The sequence below is a fragment of the Onychomys torridus genome, chromosome 2 (assembly GCF_903995425.1).
Source record: "Onychomys torridus chromosome 2, mOncTor1.1, whole genome shotgun sequence".
NCBI lineage: Eukaryota > Metazoa > Chordata > Mammalia > Rodentia > Cricetidae > Onychomys > Onychomys torridus.
In genome coordinates, this window is record NC_050444.1 from 83,713,802 (window position 1) to 83,739,102 (window position 25,301).

The 25,301-nt window shown below is 40.1% G+C and overlaps 1 protein-coding gene across 1 annotated transcript in view; it reads left to right on the forward strand.

The window, feature by feature from the left end:
- Positions 1-24,600, forward strand: part of Pappa (pappalysin 1) — a 239,598-nt gene extending 214,998 nt beyond the window's left edge. The window contains exons 20-22 of the mRNA XM_036177331.1: positions 5,117-5,188; positions 9,663-9,761; positions 21,106-24,600. Coding sequence (XP_036033224.1) covers positions 5,117-5,188; positions 9,663-9,761; positions 21,106-21,213 — 279 coding nt within the window. The 3' untranslated portion in view covers positions 21,214-24,600. The remainder of the gene's footprint in view (positions 1-5,116; positions 5,189-9,662; positions 9,762-21,105) is intronic.
- The last annotated feature ends 701 nt before the right edge of the window (positions 24,601-25,301 follow it).

Sequence of the window (25,301 nt, forward strand, 5' to 3'; positions counted from 1 at the left end):
CAGGTTGTCAGTTTCTTACAGCAAACATTTTACCCTCTAACCATTTTACAGCCCCCCACCCTCTACTAACACTGTTTTTTTTTACTAACACTGTTTCATGCTAGCCAAAGACAGCAATGTGGAACTATGGTACTCATGTGGCCACGTGTGTGTGTGTGTGTGTGTGTGTGTGTGTGTGTGTGTGTGTGTGTGTGTGTGTATGTGTGTAATAAATCTGGAGTTTTGTTAATGTTGAAATGTCTCGCTCTTTGCTTTTAATATTGGCAACTAATTTCAACTTTCTAAAGTCTAGTACACCAAAGCAAACATTTCCGAGGCTTGTGTCGCCTGGAAGCTGCTGGCTTACAGCCTTTGGATGAGACAGCCTTTTCTAGACTGGATATCTAGAATTATGGAAGAGTCTCTTCATCCCTTCCTGAGGAGGGTCTCCAGTGTACACCATTTCTTGCTAGGGCTTTGAGGAATGTCACATAGTGGAAGATATATCTTCTATCCTCATAAGTATCTAATCACTGAATCTTTAGCTTTTACAATTACTTCTAGAAAAAGAATGTAGAGGAGAAAAAAGAAAAGGGAGAAAAACTAAGGAAATAAAAATGACCATTGATGGACTAAGTGTAACATTATATAGTTTATTATTGCACTTTCTTATCATCTACATCACCTTGTCTCCATGATACTCAGTGAGATAAATTCTGTCACCATCTTGCAGATGGATCTCAGAGTCAGAGACATTGCCACTGCCCAATTTATGTAACCAATGCCGTTAGATTAGCTACACTAATTCCACTCTATAAGACATCTGATGTGCACATTTTGAAAATAAAACTATGTAGCTCATGCAGACAAAGGCTACAGAATTCATTTCCTGTAAGAATGAAAGAAGCACAGTGGGAAACCCTACCTGGATCTTAAGGTCAGAGGTGACTAATAAGTCTAGCCTGCCTGATATACAGATGAAGTTATTAAGTGCCCTGAAGGGGAAGCCATACCTGAAAAAACACATCTATGATCTTTTGACTTCCTATTCACTCATTGACTCATTCATATATTCATTCATTCATTCATGAAACCAATTGTTTATTCCTTCTGACATTTAATACATGTCAGTCGTGTGTCTCTAACTGGCAAGTATCCTTTAAACATTGGGGATAAAGATGATTGTCAACTAAAGATGAGAACAGTAGCACTGGTTGATAAGATTCATTCATGGAAGGTCCTGTAAACCACGGAAAAAGGATAAATTGTATAAGAAGGCATCCAGGAAAAAGATCTTGGCACTCAGAAGAGAAAGACCTAAGGTTTTTGGTTCTGCTTGGAGCCACTCCATTTTCTGGCCTTTACCTTTGGAACACTCTGTTCTTCATACATTTGTCTCAGAAACTTTCTACCTTTTCAAACCTTGATTCTTCCCATCAGCCAAAAGAGGAAGATAATAATTTTAGGAGTCATGAGACTTTGAAGAATGGAGAGCTTGAAGCCTAGACCTTGAAATGAAACAGAGGTCGGTGTACTGGTTGATGGTCATTGCCTATGTGTGTGATTTGAACAATTTAATTTCAAATTACCTTAGCTTCCAGAGTCACAATAATTCATGGTATAAGGCATCAGTGAGATGCTGTAGGGACAGTGTTTGGAGGATTTTCACTTAGAAGAGGGTTTTGTGCTGGACAACAATGGTGGTGATGGTGATTGAGTTGTTAGTGATACCACTAATATTTTGGTGGTGATTATGATGGTGGTGGTGGTAGTGATTCAGTGAGGATGAATTTTGATTGCTAGTGATGATGGATAGTTGCATTTTTCACTTTTTGTCACTGTGAAAAAACACTGGAGTAAACTTATAGGAGGAAATGTTTATTTTTGCTCATTGCTTTGAAGATGTTAGTCCATGCCAAGCCTGACCACAGACCTTCTGGACCCTCTGTGTTATAAAGTAGCATATCATGGTGAGGATATCTGATGTCTCAAAGCTGCTTACCATATTTCAGACAAGAGGCAGAGAGAAACAAAGAAAAAAGTCAGGAGCAAGATATAGACCCTTCAAAGTCACGCCCTCACCTCTACTTCCTCAAATCAGGTCTTGCCTCCAAAGTTTCTACTACTTCCCAATAGTCCAGGCAATTTATTAACTTATCCATGAATAGTTAATTGATTATGTAAGATCATTCATGACTCAATCATACTCTAAAACCCCATAAGTTGCCAAGCAACAATTGAACCAAGGAGCTTTTGTTGGTGGGTCTTCCAGTCCTGTTAGTGTTGGGATGAAGGTAATTCCAGTCATGAAGAAAAGGTAGTTCAATCTTCCTCCATCCCAAAGCAGAAAAGGAAAACCCTCTTAAGAGACCTGGTATGGAATACTCTGGTTGGATCAGATGTCTCATTGTCATTAAGTAGAACAAGGCTGACATTTGAGGGGCCCCACAGCATCTCCCAATTCCTGGTACACACAGCCTAACTTCTCTTTCTGCTGTCACTGCCAGTCTCCTTTCTTGGTTTTCCCAGCACACAGAGGGGCCCTCTGACAAACAGATGGGGTTTGCAGCCTCGGGTAGCAGTGGAAAGTCCAAAAGCTTAGAAAGATAAATAGTCTTACATAGATAGTACAAAAGTCCCTTTTCTGAACTCACGTCAGATAACCTCAACTGTCAGAACCTTGTAGAGCCACATCAACACACTCCTACAGAAGAACTAAATTAGCTCTCAAATTAGCAGGAGGCAGCATGGGTATTAAATGATTGATGGATTTTCACATTGCTGGTTTCTTCTTGAACCTTTACTAAATACTCTCCAATGTCCCTGGGTTTGGGCTGTGAAAAAACTTTTGGATTCACAGAAGAGAGTATTTTTAAAGTTCCTCAGAGAAGGAAAGCATGTGGGCTTGTCCACTTTGGCCCAGGACTGGGAAGCAGAAGAAGGAATATATGTTCTTCTTCACATGGGCTCCATGCTCGACTCTGAAGCAGACAGAGATATCTGAAACCTGGAACCACTCCCCAGAAGCTTGAGTGCTTTGTCCAAGAAACCATTCTTAGTATTTTTTCATCTCAGTCTGTCATTATAACAAGCCTATGATAGTTTAAAGACCCAATTCACAGGAAATTTCATGTGGGTAGTGACTAACATCTTAGCTAAATTTTATAAGCAGTCCAAGTTAAAATTGTAGCTGTACATGTTCTACTTCAAATTCCTTAGGTGCCTTGGAGCTGCAGCAGTAATTATAGCACTCAAGAAGCTGAGGCAGGAATATCTCAAATTTATGTTAGCCTGGGCTATGTAACAAGACTCTCTCTCAAAAAAGAGGGGGAGATGGGGCAAAATCCAATGGCTATGGGGCTATAACTCAGTCTACACCAACTAGACACTGATTAATATCACTAATGTTCTTCTGACACTCAAGAAGAAAGAAAGGAAGGTAAGTGAAGAAATGATTGTCCATTGGATAAAATCATCTCTACTTTGAAATGGATCAATTCCTTCATTTTAAAAAAAAAAAACCTATTTATTAAGTATTCTCTGAGTGCCAGGCACTGTCCCAAGCAGAGAGATCCAGTCCATGAACCTGAAGTGCTATAGAATGGAGAAGAAAGTCACCCTACTTAGTCTTAGACTGGGGTCATGTGACCTTCCTCTGTCAGAAGCTTGCCAAGAAACTAATTACACTTTGGCTCCCAAATAAGTCTGCCCTGAGGGAGAGAATGAGATGGTCACATGCATTTCCCACTTTCTGGCCCATGTGACTATTCATTTCTTAATTAAATTAATCACTGGCACTCAGCCAGGAGAGCAATCTCTGCCCATACATATACTTCTATACTTCCATGGCTGGTCCCTGACATAGCTACATCTTGGTGGATACCCAAGCATATGTTATTTCATCTTCATAAAGAAACAATTGTAGCACAGCATGAAAAGAAAGGCCTCTATGGGAAGCTTAAAGGGGGCTTTTAGGATTCTGGTGATTTTTCCATTCTCAATACTGTGTTTACCTTCTTGGTTTTGTCTATCTATATTAAGAAATATTGTCATATTGGATTTTATGTAATAAGTTAACTTTTATCATTTTTGGAACAATTGGTGTTTTCAAATCCTGGTTTCCTCACTTAAGAGCTATGGAGTTTAGGGAGTTTATACTACTATGACAGATTAATTCCTACCTCTCTCTCATACCATGATAGCAAGAAATACATACAATAATACATAAAATAATTAGTGCCAAGTATACAGATATTTAGCTGTTATTATCATCATTGTAATTATTAGTACTAAAAGGATACACTGTGTGTGTGTGTGTGTGTGTGTGTGTGTGTGTGTGTGTGTGTGTGTGTGTGTATGTTCTGCTGAGGTGATTGTGAAAAGCACTATGGAAGAAGTGAGATGTTCAGAGCATTTGCAGTCTTCAGGCACCAAAATGGCAGAGGGTATTTCAGTGACAAAGAACCAATTCTTTGGAAAACAAAAGTGTGTGCAACTTCAGGGAGATGTCAGCAGGCTCATGTTACATTGGCAGAACATGATAGCATGAAGGTCTTTGCCTTCCTGAAGCTCCATTCCAAAGGCTCAGCCATTCCTCCAGGAGCTCCATTGCTTTTCGACTATAGTATACATCAGCATCATTGGAGACACTTGCTCCTCAGAGGCAGTCACAGTCCCTGCCTTCAGAGATTCTGGTTTATTAAGTTCAAAATAGGGCTTCCAAATCTTCCATCTTAGTGGGGTACTAGACAGTCTGATAACTGTGATCCTCAGCTTGTATTGGGAGAAGGAGCTTATACTGGGGGAAGCCTTATTCCATACTTTTCTCACACCTTTCTATTATAGCTACAAAAATGGGGCTTTTCTGTTCTTGTTTTCTCCCCCACTATTCTGTTTCTCCTCAACCTTTATTCCTGCCAGGGAAATAAAGAACATGACACATACAATGAACACAAATATTATTTTAATCTTCTTTGGGCTCCTGTTATTGCAAGTACCTAGGAAATATCAATACCAAGGTGAGGTCAGGACTTGGATAGTCCAAGAGAGATGAGGTGGTTTAATGTGGTGCCAACAAAATGTTGGTTCCCTCCCCAACCCCAACACCCCTGATCCCTCTCTCTCTATCTCTTTGCAGAGGATTGTCTGCACTGCTGGTCTCCAGTGGTATCCCCACCCTGCTCTGATCCACTGTGTCAAAGGCTGTGAGGTAAGTGACAAGAAGAAATATAGTACTTCTGGGATTGTTATGCTTTTGATGGTTACAGTTTACTAGAACTACTAAGCATTGTATATATACATTAATACAGTTGTTACTAATGAAGCAGAAGTATCATTATATTCTACAGATGATAGAATCCATGTAGAGAGATAGAACAATACTGAAAATATCAACATACAAGTATCAGGTGATAATATAACAGTGCTGAGAGTTCAAGCCATGGTTTTCTTTGTGCAAAGCCTATACCCAAATATTATTAGAACACAGGGGGTAGGAAGATTTTCAGTCAGAGACATGATTGCTATGCAAGAATAAAGACATTGTTTCAGATCTAGCTCTCCCATTAAAAAAAACATACATAATGATATATGCTTGTAATTTCAGCATCAGGGAGGTAGAGCCAGGAGCATCCTTAAAGCTCCATAGCCAGCCGGCGCAGCCACACAGTACAGTGAGCTTGAGGTTTAGTAAGAGACTGGCTCAACAAATAAGGTAGAGGAGAATTGAAGAGAACACCTGGCATCAAGGTCAGGCTTTCATACACATGCACACACACATGTATGTATACAAGGCAACAAAATATATGCATATGAGGCAACATCAGTCATTTTTATGTAACATAAATAGCATAGCAGCTATTTTAATAGCAATAGAACATTTAATCTTTATAATACTGCATGAGGTCATTTTTCTTTTAATTTCCATTCCACTGATGACCATTACTTCTAGACAAATTCTGTCTACACCCCCCATTTTGGTTATTTACAATTTCTTCAGTCCCAGAAATAATCTGGACACTTTTGACTTAATCACTGAATTTAAATGGAAGATCCTTTCTGCCCCTCAAAGTTGTTGACTTCCCAATTAAATCATTCCCTAAGCTTGGAATTATGGAAAGCTGTCTCTGTCTATCAGTAACAGTTTGGGGATGGAGTCGGCAAGTTCTTGGGATACAGTTGTTTTTATCAAGGAAAAGCTTCCTGGAAACCAGAGATATTTCTCTGTATCAATCTTTGTCACTTCCTGAGAGGATACAACACAGTGTCCTTAACAAACACATAGAAAGAAATATGTGCCCCATTTTTCTCAGAAGGAGCTGAAAAAGAGACTTTCAACCACTCACAGATGGGTATTAAAGCTCAACAGTCTACCAAAGAGACTGCTGGTAGAGGACCTCATTCATGTCCTTAAAAATTGTATGAGCTAGAAATGCTCTAAACAAAGAGATGTCTAAAACCCAATCATTTTTAAAAGATCCAGGCATCTGTCTTCTGGAGAGCTTTATGGAATTCCAAAAATTAGGATGCTCCTACCATGACCTATCTCTACTGATTACATTATGAACAGGAAAATTAGGATCAGAGAAGGATGGACTGGTCTAAGTTTGTACAGCATAATAGCCAATGAGTCAAAACATAAGCCCAAATTTTCTGACTAACAACCTGCTGCTTTTTCTTCCTTCTATTGCCCATTCGTATCCACTTCTTTCAATGCTATAAATAATAGAGTCCTGAAAATATATATTTAGGGCAGGTGGCATAGTAATCTTCAAGGACTCCTATTCCTTCAAGCATTATCCAGAATGGCAAAATATGGCCATGGTCTTGCCAGTGCTGCTTCTTTCCATCTCTTTAGATCAGTGCTGTGTTTTGGGAAAAGGCATCTTGAGTTACCTGAGCATTCATTATGCTGACCCGACAGTCTGGCCATTCAGTGTGACAGCAGAATTTGATCCCTTCTTTGACTCAGCATTGAAGCCAGGAGACCCTTTGTCACTGTCAGGCACTGAACCCTGACAGTGATGCTTATCACCTTTACCCTTGCAGGTACCACTCATTCTCTTCTGCTCTTCTTAGTTTAATGCCCTTCTATGTCTTATCGAGGAATAAAAGGATGCTCAGAAGAGAAATAAATGTCTGGACTAGGAATGAGCTATCAAGCCCTAAGTGTCCAGAGGAAGTCAAGATGCTTTCCAGAAAGGACCTCTAAGTCTTATTTCTCTGTTCAAAACTGTGTCCAAGTCAATTATATGCTTATTTATTCAAAGCCTCTCTGAGTGCATTATGTGGTCAGTCACTATTCAAAGTTCTGGGTACGAAGAGTTTCATCCAAGTTAAAATAGCAGCTCTGTCACCTGTCACAGTCACCTATGATCATTTATGCCTCATATATCCGCCCAGTATCTACCATTGCATTAATCATTTTACTAAATATTTGCTGACCATATATTTGATAAATTTTATGTAAGTTGCAAGATATTTCATGAGAAATTTATGATATAAAACCAGAAGACGCACATCTGATCTGTTGAAAACTTACAGTGATAACAAGATAAAGATTAAAATCTAAGATCCTGTACCAAACTGTATCTAAAATGAAAACAATAGGCTGTGAAAACATAGAGCATTCAGGGGCCACTAGAAACATTGTACACATAGATTGAGATGATTTTTGAGTTGTATCATAAAGGATCGATTTTGTTTGTCTGAATGTCTTATTGTTCAAAGTACTAACTGGATATGGTATAAATTTCTACACAGCAAGATTTTCCATGCTGTTTTCTATCCATAATTTTTTCCTCTAATCCCACCTAATAACTCTTATTTATGATTATTATCTCTATTTAAATGACTTAAATGTCATTTCCTCTAGGACCTTTTCATTGAGCAATCTTAGAGAAGATCAAATGCTTTATTTACTCTAAGTGTATCAAGTGACTATTTGATTAAAGACCTTTTCTTTCATAGATAAGGTCTAGATGGATAGGGTAGATTGACAGAAGGAAAAATGGATGGATGGATGGATGGATGGATGGATGGATGGATGGATGGATGATACTGGCTGCAGGAAAGGGCACCTCAGGAATAAACAACATGGGAAAAACCAGCTACTCCTTTTCAAACCCAGTTTTATTCATGCTAAGGAAGGTACTAGGATTCACTTTCACTAATCTGTCTACATAATATATGAAAAGAATTCAAATGGAAGGGTCTTATGCTTTGTTGTTGAATATAAATGTAACAATGTGTTGACCATGAAAGTTATGTCGTAGAGTCATTCCTTAACTTGCAGCCCTACACAGTGTGTGTGTGTGTGTGTGTGTGTGTGTGTACTCACATATATGAGTTCAGGACTTACTCTTAGCTCCAATTTACTAAGATCTGGTTTACATTGTAAATGGGAAACAATAAAACATAAATTTAGCATGAAGAGTTGCAGGCACAAAGGCTGTATGGATGAGAATTTGGAGCACATATGCAAAATTCAGTCATGCAACACAGTTTATACTTCTTTTGAACTTAGTTCTCCTCAGAGCCAGCCAAGATGGGAAGGAACAGTGGTCACAGGTGAATCACAGGCAGTGTGCTGGGAAGTGACCCTTTCAGACAAAAGATGACATCTTTCTCTCACCAACACCTTCAGGCAGGTTTCTAGGTGATTGGGAGACACAGATGAATTGAATACTGCTCATGTTTTTAGGAGATTAAAGTCTCCCAATGTTATAGACAATTAATATATTTGCATACACATATTTGCATATACATATATTGCTTATATATTTGTATACGCATATTTGCTTATGCATATATTTGCGTATACATATATTGCTGTCATCAAAGAGACTCCTGGAATTTTTTCAGATCCTCAGGATTCAGATAAGCAACAGTTTTCCTCTGTCTTCCTCCATTTTTGAAATAACTCAAAGTTTATAGATCTTGTTGAAAAAAGTAAATTAATGTGAACTTGGGCATCACAGAGTGATAGGAAATTGAGGAAACACAGAAACAAACCAATTTAGATCAGAACTCTTTTTTCTCTGTTTTGTCAGTATGATTTTGACTAGGTCATTTTGTTGCCCTTGCTCTTCAAGTGTTGGCCCATGAAGCAGGGATAATCATGCTGATCTTACATATTTAGAGGAAAAGAGACTTGCAAAGGCTTCAGAGAGAGTAGATCTATATTCCTGTTACAAAGGCCACTATTAACACATACCTTCTTGATCCTACAACCTACTAATCTGTAATTTTTATGTCTGCAATTCTGATAGTTTACATCTAGATTCCTAATTTGTCTGTCCATAATAAATTAAAGAACTATAAAGCCAGACGTGCAAATTGTCTTATCATGTCTTAAAGTAAATTGTACCTTCTAATTCAGAAAGAAAGAAGGAGTATATTTTGTGTTTAATTTTCACACTACAGCAAACAAAATATGTTTCTCAGCATAACCATACTCCAGCAGGGAAAAATATGGCACATAAAAATGTTTATAAATGGTAAAAATAAAAACTTACCCAAGGGGGGATTGGGATTGGCAGCCAAATTGGCTGATGATGGAGGTTTGTAAGAAGATGAGAGACTGCCAGACAATCACAGAGGCTCCAGTGAAGTACTGAGAACAGATCCCTCTCATGCCAGGATAATAACAAAGCCTTGTTCCCTTCCTTCTCTTCTCATTATAGCCATTTATGGGAGACAATTACTGTGATGCCATCAACAACCGAGCCTTCTGCAGCTATGATGGTGGGGACTGCTGCACCTCCACAGTAAAGACCAAAAAGGTATGCCAACATTAGCTTTCTCACACCTGCTAGCTTGGTGACTTTCCAGCTTGCTGGCCAGTCTCTTCTACATGCTAGATGCTTTGTTGCTGTGGCTGTGTGAGTGTTCTATCTTTAGGCTTGCCACCATTCTGGTTCTTATTCCTTTAGTTAAGAGTGCAGCTACTATTGTTTGTTGGGTGCTGGATGGCCTTTGCAGGTCCTCAAAGGGTAGTATTGTGTGTAAAAGCAGATAGATAAAAGAGCCATACACCCTTTTAAAACAGACTGGACTGAGGAGACTGGGCAGAGAAGTCCCAGCAGAGTCAGTAGTAGCTATATCTCAACAACAAGGAAAGGAGCATGGAAGTGATAAGGACAAGAGTGTTCAAAGTGGTAAGGACAAGAGTGTTCAAAGAAGAAACTAGGTTGTCATTCCTAGAAAGATATATATTCTAGTGATCTATCCAAAGTAGAGAGGAAGGAAACACAAGACACTGCCAACTAGAACATCTACAACCTTGGGACATTCTATTATGTATTTTGTTTTTATACCTGTGGAATTGGAGGTATATGAAAGGCCTTGTCTATGTGTGGGGAGAGGGTTTAGGGTGTCATTGTCTTCTTCTGCCATTACAATATGCCCCCAACCCTCTACCATCCCCACATACCACAGTGGTTCAAATATTTATAGTAAAACAAGAATATTACAGTGAGATATTCATCAACCACCCTTAAGAGTGGTCATCTCTGCTAGCTTCCTGAGAAGTGCTAAGACCAGAATTTGGGGCTCCAATTGAGAGAGGGGTAAGAAATCTGGGTACCCTAACCTGAAAAGCATTCCTGTAGCAAATGTGCCCACAGGAAATGCCTCCATATTTGCAGCCATCTATCTTCTGAGACAATCTCAGAGATGATTTGCTCAAATATTTCATCATAACGAACTGGTATCTGAGTTACTAGAACGGGAAAAGAAAAGCATCTAAGTGATAGCTGAGTGCTTGATGATGATCCTACACAGTCTTCCCATTTCATTAATGGGACACTGAGGCCATAAGGAGGGATGATTTGTGCCAGATGGCAGAGGAAATGATCCACTGTGCCTGGCTCTCAGTCTAAACCCTCTGATATTGTAACACCCTTAAGAAGTTTGTTGCTTTAAGAAACATGCTTAGCCCTCACATTGCAAGGACAGAGGAGCACATATTCAAATCAGAGAACTGTTAACGGCTAACAAATAAGAATGCTGGGTTCTCTGGAATCCAGGCAGTCTCAAGTGGGCAGTATTTTCACAAAATGCCTGACCTTTTGTGGTTTTGGTTTTGTACTTTTACTAAAACACTGAAGATACAGTTTTCTGCTTAATAGAAGAGAATAAAATCAATTTCCTGTTAACAAATTTTATACTGAATATGAAAGAATAAAAATTTCACTCTTTGGGAAATCCAGAAAGAAAGTAACAGAAGAATATACTTAATCTCTTCCAGCCTGAAGAAAATCATAGTTGCTTTTTATTTTAAATATTTTTTATTGTTGGCTGTTTCACACATTTTTATAATGAATTCTAGTAATTGTTACTCCTCATTTCTGTCTCACCCATGCCTTCCCCATTGAAACTCTCCTTCTGAATGGGTTCAGATCCTACTTTCTTGCCTTCTTTCTGTGTGTGACCCACTGGTTAAATAAGGGTTTCTTGCCTGAACAAGGTTGGGGATTATTCACTGGAGGAAAGGTAACTTGCTAGTGGTTATACCACTGAAAGAAATGACAGTCCCTTTTTGGTGTGTTTTATTCTATGTATTTTATAAGTATAAATCTATGCACATCTCTATGAATCAGTGCATTTCCAGTTTGGGATCCAACTTCTGTCGACTTGGCACAGCAAAATGTATTCATATAAATGACCTAACATTTCAGGTACATTGTTTGCTATGCTGTTATTAGTTGATTGTGATGTGTTTGTGCTATGTAACCATTTACTTTGACTCTTGTCTTGAACTTTAGAGTTATTTTTATTTGTGCACGTAATTACTTTCAAAGCTACAATTGTTCCTTTACAAAATCATTCCTAGGACTGAAATTACTAGGATTGAAGGTGTAAGCATTTTTAAGGTTCTTTATATTTGCTTCCTAATGAATATAACCTGTCATAATTCATATTTTACCTCATCAGAATACTCTGTTGTTTTGAAAATTAATGGAAAGTTTAGTTTTTATTTTAAATAGAGGTTTCAGTACAATTTCAGCCCTGTCTGACATCACAAGTTGGTGAGAGAGTGCCTCTGATTAAAATAACTTTTATGCTACCATAATTTATAAGCTGAAATATTCTAAAACTCTGTTTATTTTGAAACCTTCTTAAATGTACTACCTTTTTATTTTACAGAATATTTTGTGGGGAGATGAAGTAATGTGACGGAAGTGTAGATTCCAAGTTGTTATAGTAATTTATTTCCTCTCTCCCTCTCTCTCTCTCTCTCTCTCTCTCTCTCTCTCTCTCTCTCTGTGTGTGTGTGTGTGTGTGTGTGTATGTGTGAATATAAGTCATCATTTGGCTCTCTGTTCCTAAGTTGGGTGCCTCTTCAATATCATCAGACTGCCGGGCACTAACATAAGCACTGTTTCTTCACTAAGGAGTCCAAAGTCAGATCTGTGATGATCTTGAATATATCTCTTGATCTTTTCTTCTCTCGTCTCTTTTCTTGTCCACCTACAATATAAATGTAGTCTAGGATTCTTTCATTAACATCTACTTTGTGCTGCTCAATCCTGCTGGATGAAACACTACATTGCATGACCTTTCTTTTCCCAATGAGATGACTTTCTACCGGACGAGGCTGTGTGCCCACAGTAGGATCCAGATGGACACAGTTCCTACCCTTGTGAGACCTATCTGTTGGAATCCTGGTGCGAAGCAGTGAGCTAGTGAGAGTGTATTCAGTTGTCTTTGTGAAAAATGCAATGAATGATGTAGGACTTCAGGGAGAAAAGTTTGCTAAGGATGTATATTTAGCTCTAAGGAGGAGGGATGTCCCAGTGATTGTTAGTGGGTTGAGGTCAGAATGGTGGTGCTATGTCCTAAAGGATGGATTAGAGAGGCTAAAGGATTCTCTTAGGGCATGTGTGACATTGTCATTGTTATTTCGTGCCTCACCAGTGTTTAATACTTCTGAAATTAAGATTCTGGAATGAAGAAGGAAAGTATCTCATAATAATATCACACGCCTTCTATTTAAATTGCCCAATGTATCTTCTAAATAAGCTCCAACTTCTTGAACCATCTTTGTATACACCCAGCTACTCTCACACAGCAGACTGGTTTGTAAAGGATGATAGGCAAAGAAAACCAAGCATATCAAACATGTAAGTAAATCACCACATGCCAGACTACTCTTCTTTTTCTGAAATTAGAGAATTCTATACAAAGTACCCTGTAATTCCTTCATCTCCCCTGCCCTTCTCCTCTTCTCTATTTATTTAGTAGAGATAAATTACTGAGCCTGGATTCTTTTTTAATCTGCATGTCAGCACTGACAGGTCAATACTGTTACCTGTATAGAATAGACAAAATAACTTGGGCTCCAAATAATTACGAGGCTTTCCCAAGTTCACTTGATCCATGATCGGCAAAGTTCAAATTCAAATCCAGTTTTATCTGACTCTCAAGTCCTGCTCTTTCTTCTGCATGAGGCTGAGTCTCAGAAGGTGAAAGTACCTATGAATAGGGCCTTGTTCTCAGTGCACCTGGGAATGGCCCTCCCAGTTTAGGCTGGAGACATTTTATGATGAGCCCAGGCTGCTAGGGAACTTGGGTTTGGGAACCACCACGTGGAAGATGAAGGCAGCTATCCCAGAAGCAGCCTTGCCCAGCTATCCCTAACATAGCAGGATGCCCAGCTTGGTGGTTATTCTGTGTATACAGGGGAAAGTTCTGCTCCTGTCTCCATCTTCCCCAGCAAGAAACCTTTTAGTGGAGAGGGAAGGCTTTCTTGAATTCATGTCCCTGACCTTATCTGTTATGTCTATTTCATCTTACCCATAACCTTGGCCACTATTAGGGGAACTTCCCTTTCTCTGAGCAACCAAGTCTGGTACTCAGCAACTCATCCACAGCACAGGGGTGCTGCAGACACAAGAGTGTGCCTGCTGAGGACTTACTGCACATTGAACTGTGGCAAGAATCTCCATGCATGGTGTTTCCAGAACTGTCTCCTGAGGAAGGAACAGACTCAGTGAGGTCAACTAAGTGTACAAGGTGATGGAGATGTATGTGGGATTAGAATCCCCTACTTCTAGACAAACTGTGCTAGTGAGTTTTACTGACAGTTGATTCTGTCACACATGGTGTTAGCTGCTTGTCCATGTCATTTCATTTCACCAGTACAGTAGCTCTGTCATAGATGTTGATGAAATTCAGACTTACAAATTCTAAGGTCATCCAATCAGTAGCTAGCAGGTCTGAGATACAAATCTTTAGTATTTAATAAACATGTCACCAGCCACTAACCTTTACGACCATCTTTCAATGGGCTTGTGACTTGTCAAAGCATCATGTGTTTCTCCTTATAGCAAGTGACTTGCTTTGTACATATCCATACCCCTTAGACCCATGGTTAAGATAGACTTCTCTACAACTAAGCTTTCCAGTCACTCGGCTCTGTGTGATATTTGGGCACCTCTTCCATTCTTCTTCCTTCAGTATGTGTAGACACCATCTCTTCCCCGATATCCTCCTTATAGAATGGCTTGTGTGTACTCTTTTCATTCTTCCTCCTTGGCCTGTGTACACTCCTGCGGGGTAGGACTCCATTTCCTAAGATTTTAGCTCATTATTCTTGTTGGAGCCACAAGCCTCCAATACAGAGCAACTTTCCATGATGGTTGCGCTCATGTTTGTTTGGTTTTTTTTTCTTCATTTTCATAATAAAACCATCACAATTTTAATGTTTCTTTAATAATTTTATTATAAGTAAGTCTATGTTAGGACTGTGGGGCAAGAAAGGAAATTTCCTTAACACATTCAACATACTAAGGCCTGCAACTCTAGTTACTTTCATGTTTTAGGTGGCTGCTGTAAGAGTCTAGGAAATTGGGCTATAGTATGGTGTAACTTTCTTGAAGACTCCCAATAGGCCAGACTTGACTTGGGTTCCCATGTCTTGATGCTTGGATGCCTGAGGACATGTATTTGGTGTTTTAGGTGATACTGTCAACCAGTGAGAATGTCTAGGCAAGTAAGGACAGGGGACATAGAGAATAAGAAGAGGCCATCTCAGAAGTATATCTCTGCACAAGATGGCACACCCACATGAAGACAATACCTGAAGGACTGCCACATTTGTTTGCTAAATCTGGCGGGTATAAAATGTATCTCTTTTGTTCATGGATGCATTCCAAATTTCAATGCACCTCACTATTTCTTGTCCCACAGTAGATGTTCATTACCCAGAAACTAATCTTTGTGCAATGAGTGAAGTAATAATAATCCTTGCTATAGGAGAGATACTATGATAAGCCCTGTCTAACAATGGGCTGGGCCCAACCCTACCAAAATGATCATGAGGATAAATATCGAAATACTTAGAGTAAGTGTTGGTAACAATATAACAAATGAGAAGTGTTAACAAAGTTTCCTAGGAAAGGCTACATAGCAGATAAGACATAATGCATCCAGTAAGGCCTCAGATTTAAGAAATGAGCAGACACAGGGGGAAAGGAAGAAAGAGTGTCTTTAGCAGAGGGCACAGACTATTCCAGGAACCAGACATCAGTTAGGGTAAGCATGAAGGAAGTCATATCTCCCTTTATAGAGCCATATCAGACACAGAGGAAGTAGAAAGAAGCCTAGAGGGATAATAAGGCTTTTACAACTTAAGCTAGTATGTCTGATCATTCTCCAAAGGTAATAGGGAACATAGAAAGTATGATAAACATGGTACTGGCTTAGAGGAGCCAACAGTGTTCCTTAGAAGGAAGGGTATATATGCCAAATGTAAAGGATTAGTAGCAGAAAACAAGCACCTGGCGAAGCAGAGCAGCCCAACTCTTTTCATGCCTGGTGATCACAGATATCAAAGGTGCCCTGGCTCCCTCTCATTCAAGATTGGCCCTGACTTTTTCATGTGGATCAGACATGGGAAAGACTCTTTCAGTTTGTTCCTATGAGGGAATTCAATTCTTCTGCCTCAAGGAGTTATTTTCTGTGTGACTATTATCAATATCATCACCTCCATCATCTTCACCATGTCACCATCACCATGACCAGCACCAGCATGATCATTATCACCATCATTTATTGGCCACATATTTTGTGGGATACATCATGCTGAATGTTTTTGCCTGGATTTCATACTTTGTGTAAAGAAATCTCTCCTGATACAATTGTTATTACCTCTGTTTTATAAACAAATGAACTGAAGCCCAGAAAAGGAAGTGATTTGCTTGAGATAATACCTTAAGACAGTTACAGGGCAAGAACACAAACCCAAGTTCTCTTTTGATCACTATCAGTAGATTTCCTTAGTGAACCTATGTACATTATTCATCAACATGAATACTTTACTCACACTTGAATGCTCTATTCTATACATTGATTGTATTGTATCAGGCACTGTATTCACCTAGCTCCCAAGAAACATAATGTTTCTACGTGTCATGTTTTCTACTTGTCTAGTTAACTATTTACATATACGGTCCCTGAGATATGGGGAGATACAGTGACTGACCCAAACTATCATAACATAGGAGTGGCAGAACCAAAGCTTTCAGACTGTGAACACAGGATATTTCTTGTTTCCTTAACACACACACACACACACACACACACACACACACACACACACACACATTCAGCATATTCTATTATCTCCCCATTGAGTATGAGTCAGAATCCAGTCCTTGCCTGTCTCCCAGACCTAGACAAGAGCAACAGCCAGAGCTTTGTGGTACATTTGCACAAGCTGCATTCCTGAGCTATTCACACCCATAGATGAAGGGGTTAGCATGGGCAGCTCACCCAGATGGAGAAAACTCAGGACTGAGAACCATTCTCTAGCCAAGAGGAAAAGGGAAGAATCCAGTCTTGTTAGCAGAGCATGAGATAACACAGCTACATGGTTACTGGGAATCTTCAAATATGGTCTGATTACCATGGTGTATGGCAGATCTCTGTGGCAAGCCACCTAGAAGACAAGCTTAGTAGGGATTCAGAGACTGAAAATCAGGCTATGTCTTTTACTATATCAGATGTGATCCTTATCCCTATGCCTAGATTTTTTTTCTTCTACATTGAGATGAGTCTGATCCCTACTCTTCTTGCTTTTTTGGGGTCTGGAGGTGGCACTGAGAAATGATGAAAAAACACAGATGCATGTCCCTGGCCATATGCCAGCTAGTGACTCACTTCTTTGCATCTTACTTTCCTCTAAGGTATAAGTCAAGGAGAGTAAGAATAGCTACCTTATTAGGGTTGCTGGGAAGCGCTGAATGAGATAATGCACACTGAGATTAGCTCAGGGCTCACCATAAGAGACAAAGATCTCAGAGCTGGTTTGTAGAGGAGCTGATTTTTTGACTCCTCACCAGAACATGTACAGACCTTATGAAGGCCTGTCTCTCACATGGAGTTTACAAGTAAATTCCAAACTTCTACCCTGGGCTCAATATGCCTGTATTTAAAGAACATGGTAGATTCAAGAAGCTGTTGGATTCCCATTTGGAGACCAAGCCTTCTAGACTTTATCATATTCTAATTACACTTTCTATAGTTTACTTTCAGAAGTGTCTCTTAAAGACATGTTAAAACTTCCAGGGCTGGCCTTGGTAGGATGGAGCATAGAGATCTCATTCAAATACAGTCGAACTATTAGGAGAATCAGCTGGAGCCAGAGCTCTGCTTGTCAGGGCCTTTGAGAAGCTAATGGAACTGAAGAGGGTAGGAAGAGAAGCAAGGAAAGCAGAATTTGTTGGGGGAAAGTCTGTGTTTCAAGTTCCTAGGAGGGAGGTAGGTGCAAATCAATGGGAGAGGGCTTGCCTAGCATGTATAAGGCCCCAGACTTAACACAATATATGTACACACACACACACACACACACACACACACACACACACACACCTTATGGTATTTAACTTTTTTTCTGGACAGGATTCTGTTTTCCTCTTTTCTCACACTGAGAAATATTTTCAGTCATGTTGGATGTTAGATCATAAAGATCAATGCTTATTATATACATCAGGAAATTGAAGTCCAAAGAAAGGAAGTAGTTCATGGAAAGTTATCAGAAAGTGGGCCAAAGCCTCCATGACTTGTTCTACATCTCTGTTGTGCATTCATGTGCTCACACACAGACGAGTCCATACATCACTTGGCAGAGATGCAATTGAACAGTAGACCCTCCTCCTTCCCAGACTGAGCAGACACACAAGTGAGAAGCAATTCTGTGCAGGAAGAGTGTAAAAGTAATATTCTGTGATATCCTAAGAGCAAAGAGAAAGGTGATAGGTGATGAGATCTTTAGATAAGACATGTGGATGAACAGTTAGGACAAAGGGACCGGAATGGATAAAGGCATAAAATGGGAAAACATTTGTAGTATTTGACAAAACCCTCTAAATGAATAGGCACAGAGAGTGAAGTAAAAAGAGACAAGTGAAGCCTGAGGATCATCTAGTGCCCAGATGATGGCAAGCCTTAAATCTATGACAGAGAGTTTGAAGTTTCTTCTAAGAAACAGAATTTGTTAAACACTTCTCTGTGCAGGACACAGATGTGAAGTTGCCCTAGTGAAACACAGAGCTCAGTGGGAGAGTTACAGGGGGAGTTTAAAGAAGATACCAGTGCTAACTGGAATCTTTTAAGGGCAGAGTATGAGCAAGGTCAAGAGAGGCAGCAGGGTGAGGGAAGGATGAGTTAAGGACAGAGTCTGGAGACAGTGAGAAGGGCGATGAGAGGCTGAGAAGAGGCTGAAGACGTGAGAGAAAAGCCCGACAGCATATTTTATTCCTCATTGAGCAAACCCTACACGTTGGGCCATGTTTTAGGGAGCTTGTGTGTTTCCTCTTGTTTGATCCTCCCCGCCATATGTAGTATTGTTTCTATTTTAATCTCTGTTTTATACATGTTGAAACTATGAGCCATGGCAGAGAAGGAATTTCTCCACACTGTTCAGAGAGCATGAAGCAAGGAAATGCGGTCCAGGATTCCGGCTGCCAGCATGGACCTCTCCACAGTTAGCAGCTACTGGAGTTTGTCTTTGTTCTATACTCAGTCTCTCTACCTGGGACATGCAGTTTCTCTCGGTATCTTTTCCAGTTCTAACACTGTGTTCCTCCTGAAGATAAAACAGCTGTGGGAAAGAAGTCTAGGAAAGAAGAATACTGTAGATTCTACAGAGAATGCTGTGATTTTTTTTCCCCAAACACAAGCCCTTAGAGCAGTGGTTTTTGGCCTCCCCAATGCTGCGCATCTTAAATACAGTTCCTCATACTGTGGTGACCCCAACCACAGAATTATTTTCATTGCTATTTCATAACTGTAATTTTGCTACCATTATAAATCGCAATGCAGATATCCGATATGGAGGATATCTGATATGAAACCTCTGTGAAAGGGTCGGTCTGCCTCCAAAGGGGTGGTGACCCACAGGTTGAGAGTTGCTGCTTTATAGGTTGGAACATAAATGACCCAAAGAAAGAAGAGCAAGGGTAATTTGAAAGGCAGGTGCTCAATGGAAGAAGCCTGAACTGACTATCACAGCACCAAGTAAAGTACCTGTTTATTGAAAGGTGAAACAAAAGATGTCTTAGACACGGCAGTGGGGCATGGCAGGAAGAATAAAGAGCAACTCACTATTTCTGTGGCTTAGGCTCTAAGGAAACAATAATGAACAAGACTGACCCCATCTCTATTCAATATCAAAGAATTAGTGGGAGGGAGATTTATTAATGTGTGTGCAATTTGTGTACATAAATATATGCCTGTATAATTGATCACATAGTTTATCAAGCACTGTACTAGGTATTTTTCATGAGCTATTTCATTTATCCTTCATCACAGTGTCAGGAAACATAAGAGGATATACTTCTATTGTTCCTACTTAATGAATGACTTTGCTAAGATTTCAGGATTTGTCATATGTTCAAGGTCATGCCTGAGATAGGTGAGAGAGAGGGACCAAGGTTATTACTTCAATTTAAATCATTGTAAATATTTCAGGATCAAAAGAGCTTGATAGTGTGGCAGTGGAGAGAGAGAGAGAGAGAGAGAGAGAGAGAGAGAGAGAGAGAGAGAGAGAGAGAGAGCTAGTCTACAAATACATAAGAACAAGGAAGAGAAAGATTCTCTCAGAGACCCTGCCTAGGCAGGAGGCGAATGAGGTCATTAAATCCATCTGCGCAGATGGGGGACCCTCTGGGGAAAGTTATAAGCAAATGTCATGATGCAATACGGTGAAATCGACTTGCGTTAGTTCAGGCTGGGACTCCAGCAGGGATTGCGCTGCAATCTTTGGAAAGATGGATCATGTGCCGGCTGGGGAAGACACTTGCTCTGTTGGGCTTTTCCTATCACTTTCTAGAAAGGCCAGCCAGCCCAAGGTCACAGAACACATGACAGGAAGGACTGGGAGTGGAACTTTGGCCTCTCACTTTTTCTTATGCTAAAGTTTGCTTCCAAGAAAGGTCTCCCAACAAATTTAATTCAGAACTTTTGGGTAAAATGCTCCTTACTCAGGATTTCAGGCCCCAAAAAGGTCATGTAAACTTGCTTTATGCATTCTTTTGATTTCATTTTTGCCTCCCCAAACATAAATGCCAGTATGTTCAGAGAGCTACGTTCTTTTAAAGAATATGTCCACCTCTTCTATTTTAATTTGTTTATCATAGTAGTTTTACTTGTTAGATATTCCATTGTAGAATTGTATTAACAAACTGTATTAGTCCTCATGATTTTTACCCGTGTTACTCAGCACATGTAGCTTATGCAGTTCGTTCCCAGGCATAGTGAGAAGTAGCTTGTTTTACTTTAAGTATCAGATTTATCACTTACTTTCAGCAAACAGTGTCCCTTTCTTGGTTTCAATTTCATCATTGATGAAAGGGCAACTGGTATAGAGTTGTGAAAGAGAATCCAAATTTTCTTATCTGGAAAGAGCAGTGCCTTACCTGTAGCAAGTACCTCTCCAAATGTGACTTGCTATGATATTGACCCTGGGATTATGGAAAGGGTTACTGTAGTGCTTTCAAAAAGTAGAACCATGACATGACCTTGAATCTGTTTTTCAAATCTAGTGATTGTCCCCTTGCTCTTTACTACCACATTGAAAACTAGACCAAACCTTCTGATTCACTCCAGTTTTTCTCTGTGTAGGTCACTCCCTTTCCTATGTCCTGTGACCTACAAGATGACTGCGCCTGTCGGGACCCTGAAGCCCAAGAACACAGCCGGAAAGACCTTCGGGGACACAGCCATGGCTAAGGAAAGACAAGAGTTGTCCAAGATTTCCCAATGCCAAGACCCGCATCCCTCTGGTATTGATTTCACAGTCTGCTGCTCAATGAAATGGCCTCTCCACACCAGGGATCCTTAGCACCCAACCGGTCTGCCTTTAATTTCACCCAGGAAGGACCAACTGTGGGGCAATGAACTAAATCTCACCATGTTGAATGATGGAATGAAATATTATTCTGCAGCCTAAGGTGGATTGCATACACAGCATGTAGTCCCAGAGCCTCTGAAAATTCTAACCATCTGTCACGTGACCACAGCCCAAAACAACAAAACCATGTTTTGTATCAAAGAGTATGCACATCTGTGGTTCGTACACATGCATGAATACACACCCATACAAACATCTGCGTGAAGGCAGATTTAGAAAAGTTAGTGAAAAACCACTGGAAAAACAAAACAAAGCAACAAAAGCAAAGCAAAACAAAACAAAACAAAACCCACATCAATCTTTCCTTTCCCAAGCTCCTTGGGAGAAAGAGAGTTATAGCAACTAAGACCAAGTACTGAGAAGGAAATATAGCTCAGAATCCGAGGCAGAGAAAATGTTGTGCATACATCATCATGTAGTGTTTGGGGACCAGAAGTGAAATGGTTTGTAACTACAAATCTTCTAGGGAACTAGGACCCAAGAATAGGTAAATATTTCAAGGTGTGCAAAGCTCCCCATTTTTCTGCTGCCACAGGGGATTTTTGCCCCAATACTGGGGAGCAAGGCCTAGCTGGAAATGGCTTAGGACTGCAGAGTCAAGGTATTCCATCAGTTCCCTGCTTGAGGCTTGAGGTCTTCATATCCCTTCCAGATCCCACCTGTTCTCCAGATCTTACCTCGGGACCACATTTGCTGCTACTCTTCCTGCTGCTCTGTCTGATACATTGAGTGCTCTTCGATGGTAGAACTAGGTTACAAAAAACTCCATATAACCAAGTATACTGCCTTAAAAGTGATTCATATTTTTCCAGAGTTCCTCACTTCTTAGCCCATCTTCAAGAGAAAAACCTTAATGGGTTTAAGTCCTTTATGAGTGGACTTCTCATTCTGGAAAAGAGTTGAGGGATGGCAGATACTCGAGCCCTTCCTGAGAGTCCAGAATGTCTAAGCCAGTGTTAGATTTTCTAATCAAGTGGAACAGTGTTAAACTTGGGGATGCTGGAACCACAGAGAAGCTGCTGGAAAGGTCAGGACATGGGTTATTGTCCTTATCTCAATTTTTCCAGGTCTCTAGGCTAGAGCAAGCTTTGGTCTTGAGACTCTCACTATTATTCTAAGCAGAGTTCTAAAACATCTTGGATCCAGGCAATGTAGGTGGCATTCTAGAGGAACAGAGGAACATTGGAAAGCCCTGGAGATCCAGACTCAGCACCCAACACAGTCATTACATTTTCCATATAATTTTTCAGATGTTAGGACACCTTTCCATATTCATTGTTGGGCACCACCCCTTCCCCTCCCATATTTAATCTTCAAACATTAAGAGGAAATGAGTCAACTGTACATGGAAGCCAGTAATGTATGCAAGGCCTCTTTTTTTTCAATTACCTATTCATACCCTCTGAATTAATATGAGAAGAGATTAACACTGGGTGAGGTGTACAGAGTAGTTAACTCTGACATAATTTGTGAAACATGGAGCTGGGAAGCAAGGAGATAGGAAGACCTAAATGAAATATATAACATAAAGATGACAGTACATCAGTTGATCTCAAGTCTAGTGGGGATAGCTAATGAAAGCAAGTCTGGGACAGATTGCAAAATGCCAGCCCATGAGTAGCCATGCTGCAGCTAAAGCATTCACGGTTAATCTATCGTGTCCCCTTTTCTACTAGGACCAACAGTAATTTCACAAACTGTGTTTTCATATCATGACCAATAGCTTTTTCCTACTGATTAAGAATACTTGAAAAGGTATCTATTGACCATCAGTGGTCTGTAATATCAAGAAATGTACCAAGGTGCTTTTTGCACAGGTGCCCATAAATAAGATACAATGCTTAGATTATGCAACTTGTCTTTTACTAAAGCCTCTAAAGTTGAAGTCTCAAATGGAGAAGTGGCCACTGATGGGATAGCCCAGCACTTTGGCTCCTCCAAAAGCATATCACATTATATATAGGGCACTTCCCCCTGTAATTACTAGAATCAATCTTTAACAAAATATAAGAACAATTTTATGGGAATTGGCCTGATTATGTTTAACTCTCCAGGATCCTCAAACTTTTGTTAACCCTTCAGGCCTCTCTATTGCCCAGATATGCTGTGTCAGCTTAGATAGGACAAGGTAAAGAGTGGTAACAGGACCAGCCCTCCCAACAGCTTAAAATGCCCATAAGTAGTACAGGAACCTCCAAAGACCCAAAGATAACATTATTAACAGTCGGGTCATAGAAACTGAAGACAGACCATAAGAATTTCCCTCAATCAATCCTCATCCAACTCTATGTTTGTTCTTATTGTCATCTGTTGCTATACTCTCCAACTGAGCAAAGACTCCTGGAGGCTGGCTTCCATTTTAAGATTCATAGACTGAAGTGGGCCTATGCAGGCAGAATCCCATCCGGTTTCCTCCTTGCTGCCAATCAAACCTGTTGTGACCAAATTCATATTTGCTGAGCCTATTAGATAAAAGAGGCTACACAACTGGTAGCCTGCCTCATGCCCACAAGGGATGTGTAATTCATAGGATCTTCCCAGACCTTAGGGCAGGACAGTCAGCTGCATTTTTGCAGTGCACTGATTCCCACTTTCATTTGCTTCCTGAGAATAAACTCCTTGTTACATCTCCCTCAGTCATCTGTTTCCGACAATGGAGTAATCAGGAGGAGGCGGGTCTGAAGCACTGTTGTACATCCACAGCTTAGGGGCCCAAAAGCACTTGGGAGTTCTGCAGCTGAAGAAGTATCAGTCTGTGAGCAGCAAGGAAGTAAAGATGAGGTGGACAGTTCTCTAGGCTCCATCTGGAAACTGTTCCAAACCGCAACTCACTGTCTGTCCAAAGGACTTGTGTTACCCCTGGATGGTGTGCCAACAACCTCATAAGGGCAGTCAGTGTGGGAAGTCAGTGTGGGTAGGTGAAGCAGGGTGTAAAGGAAAGGAGAGATTAATGGTCTTAAATAGCAGGCTTTTGGAAAAGGAGGGACTCAGCTGCCGCTCTTGGCCTCCTCAGCACCCTGGGCAAGTGCCGAGACCATTCTCTGTCTCGTTCCCACTTTGGCCAATGTTTAAATGCTATTTGTTGAAAATGATTCTTTGGGACAGATTTCAGCTACCTCCCTTCCAGGTTCCATTTAACTTGGCTGTAACTGTCAATTTGTTAAAGGTCTTACCTGTGTGATTTTAAAAAGAAAGAAAGAAATAGAAAAGGGGGTGAAGGGAAGAAAAGAGAAGAACAGAAAAGGAAGGAAATCATAGTCATGTTAACAGTTTCAGTGTGTGTGTGTGTGTGTGTGTGTGTGTGTGTGTGTGTGTGTGACTTTTTTTCTGGAACTACTTCAAGTGAGAAAGAAATTGATAGTGATAAAGCTGTAAAAATAGAAATTAATAGAGGACAATATGATTACAAGGAACTAAAATGCATGATTAAAATCTAAGAATATGAACCCTATTTTTATGCTTCCTCAAGGAGACTATTTATTCTACAGACTGAGTATGTAGAGATGACACAATAGAGATTTCTCTAGATGATGAAGAGTGAGGTTTTATTGTGCTGTCTGATATTTTTTGTACATTGTGGTAGGTCCAGGAAGTAAGACATATTCTCCCTTGAGTTGTTTTTAGTGGGACATTTTGCTCATTTGTGTGTGTGTCTGTGTGTGTGTGTGTGTGTGTGTGTGTGTGTGTGTGTGTGTGTGTGAGAGAGAGAGAGAGAGAGAGAGAGAGAGAGAGAGAGAGAGAGAGAGAGACTGTCCATGGTAGAGGGGACTGGGGAGGGTTTGATACTGGTTTTCACCAAATGTTAAGGGAATAAACTATGTCTTTGTCCTTTTTACACTATAAGATATTTGTATTTACCAGTATGGCCCTGAGCTCCCTGATAACTATACTCAGAACCATCCTGCAC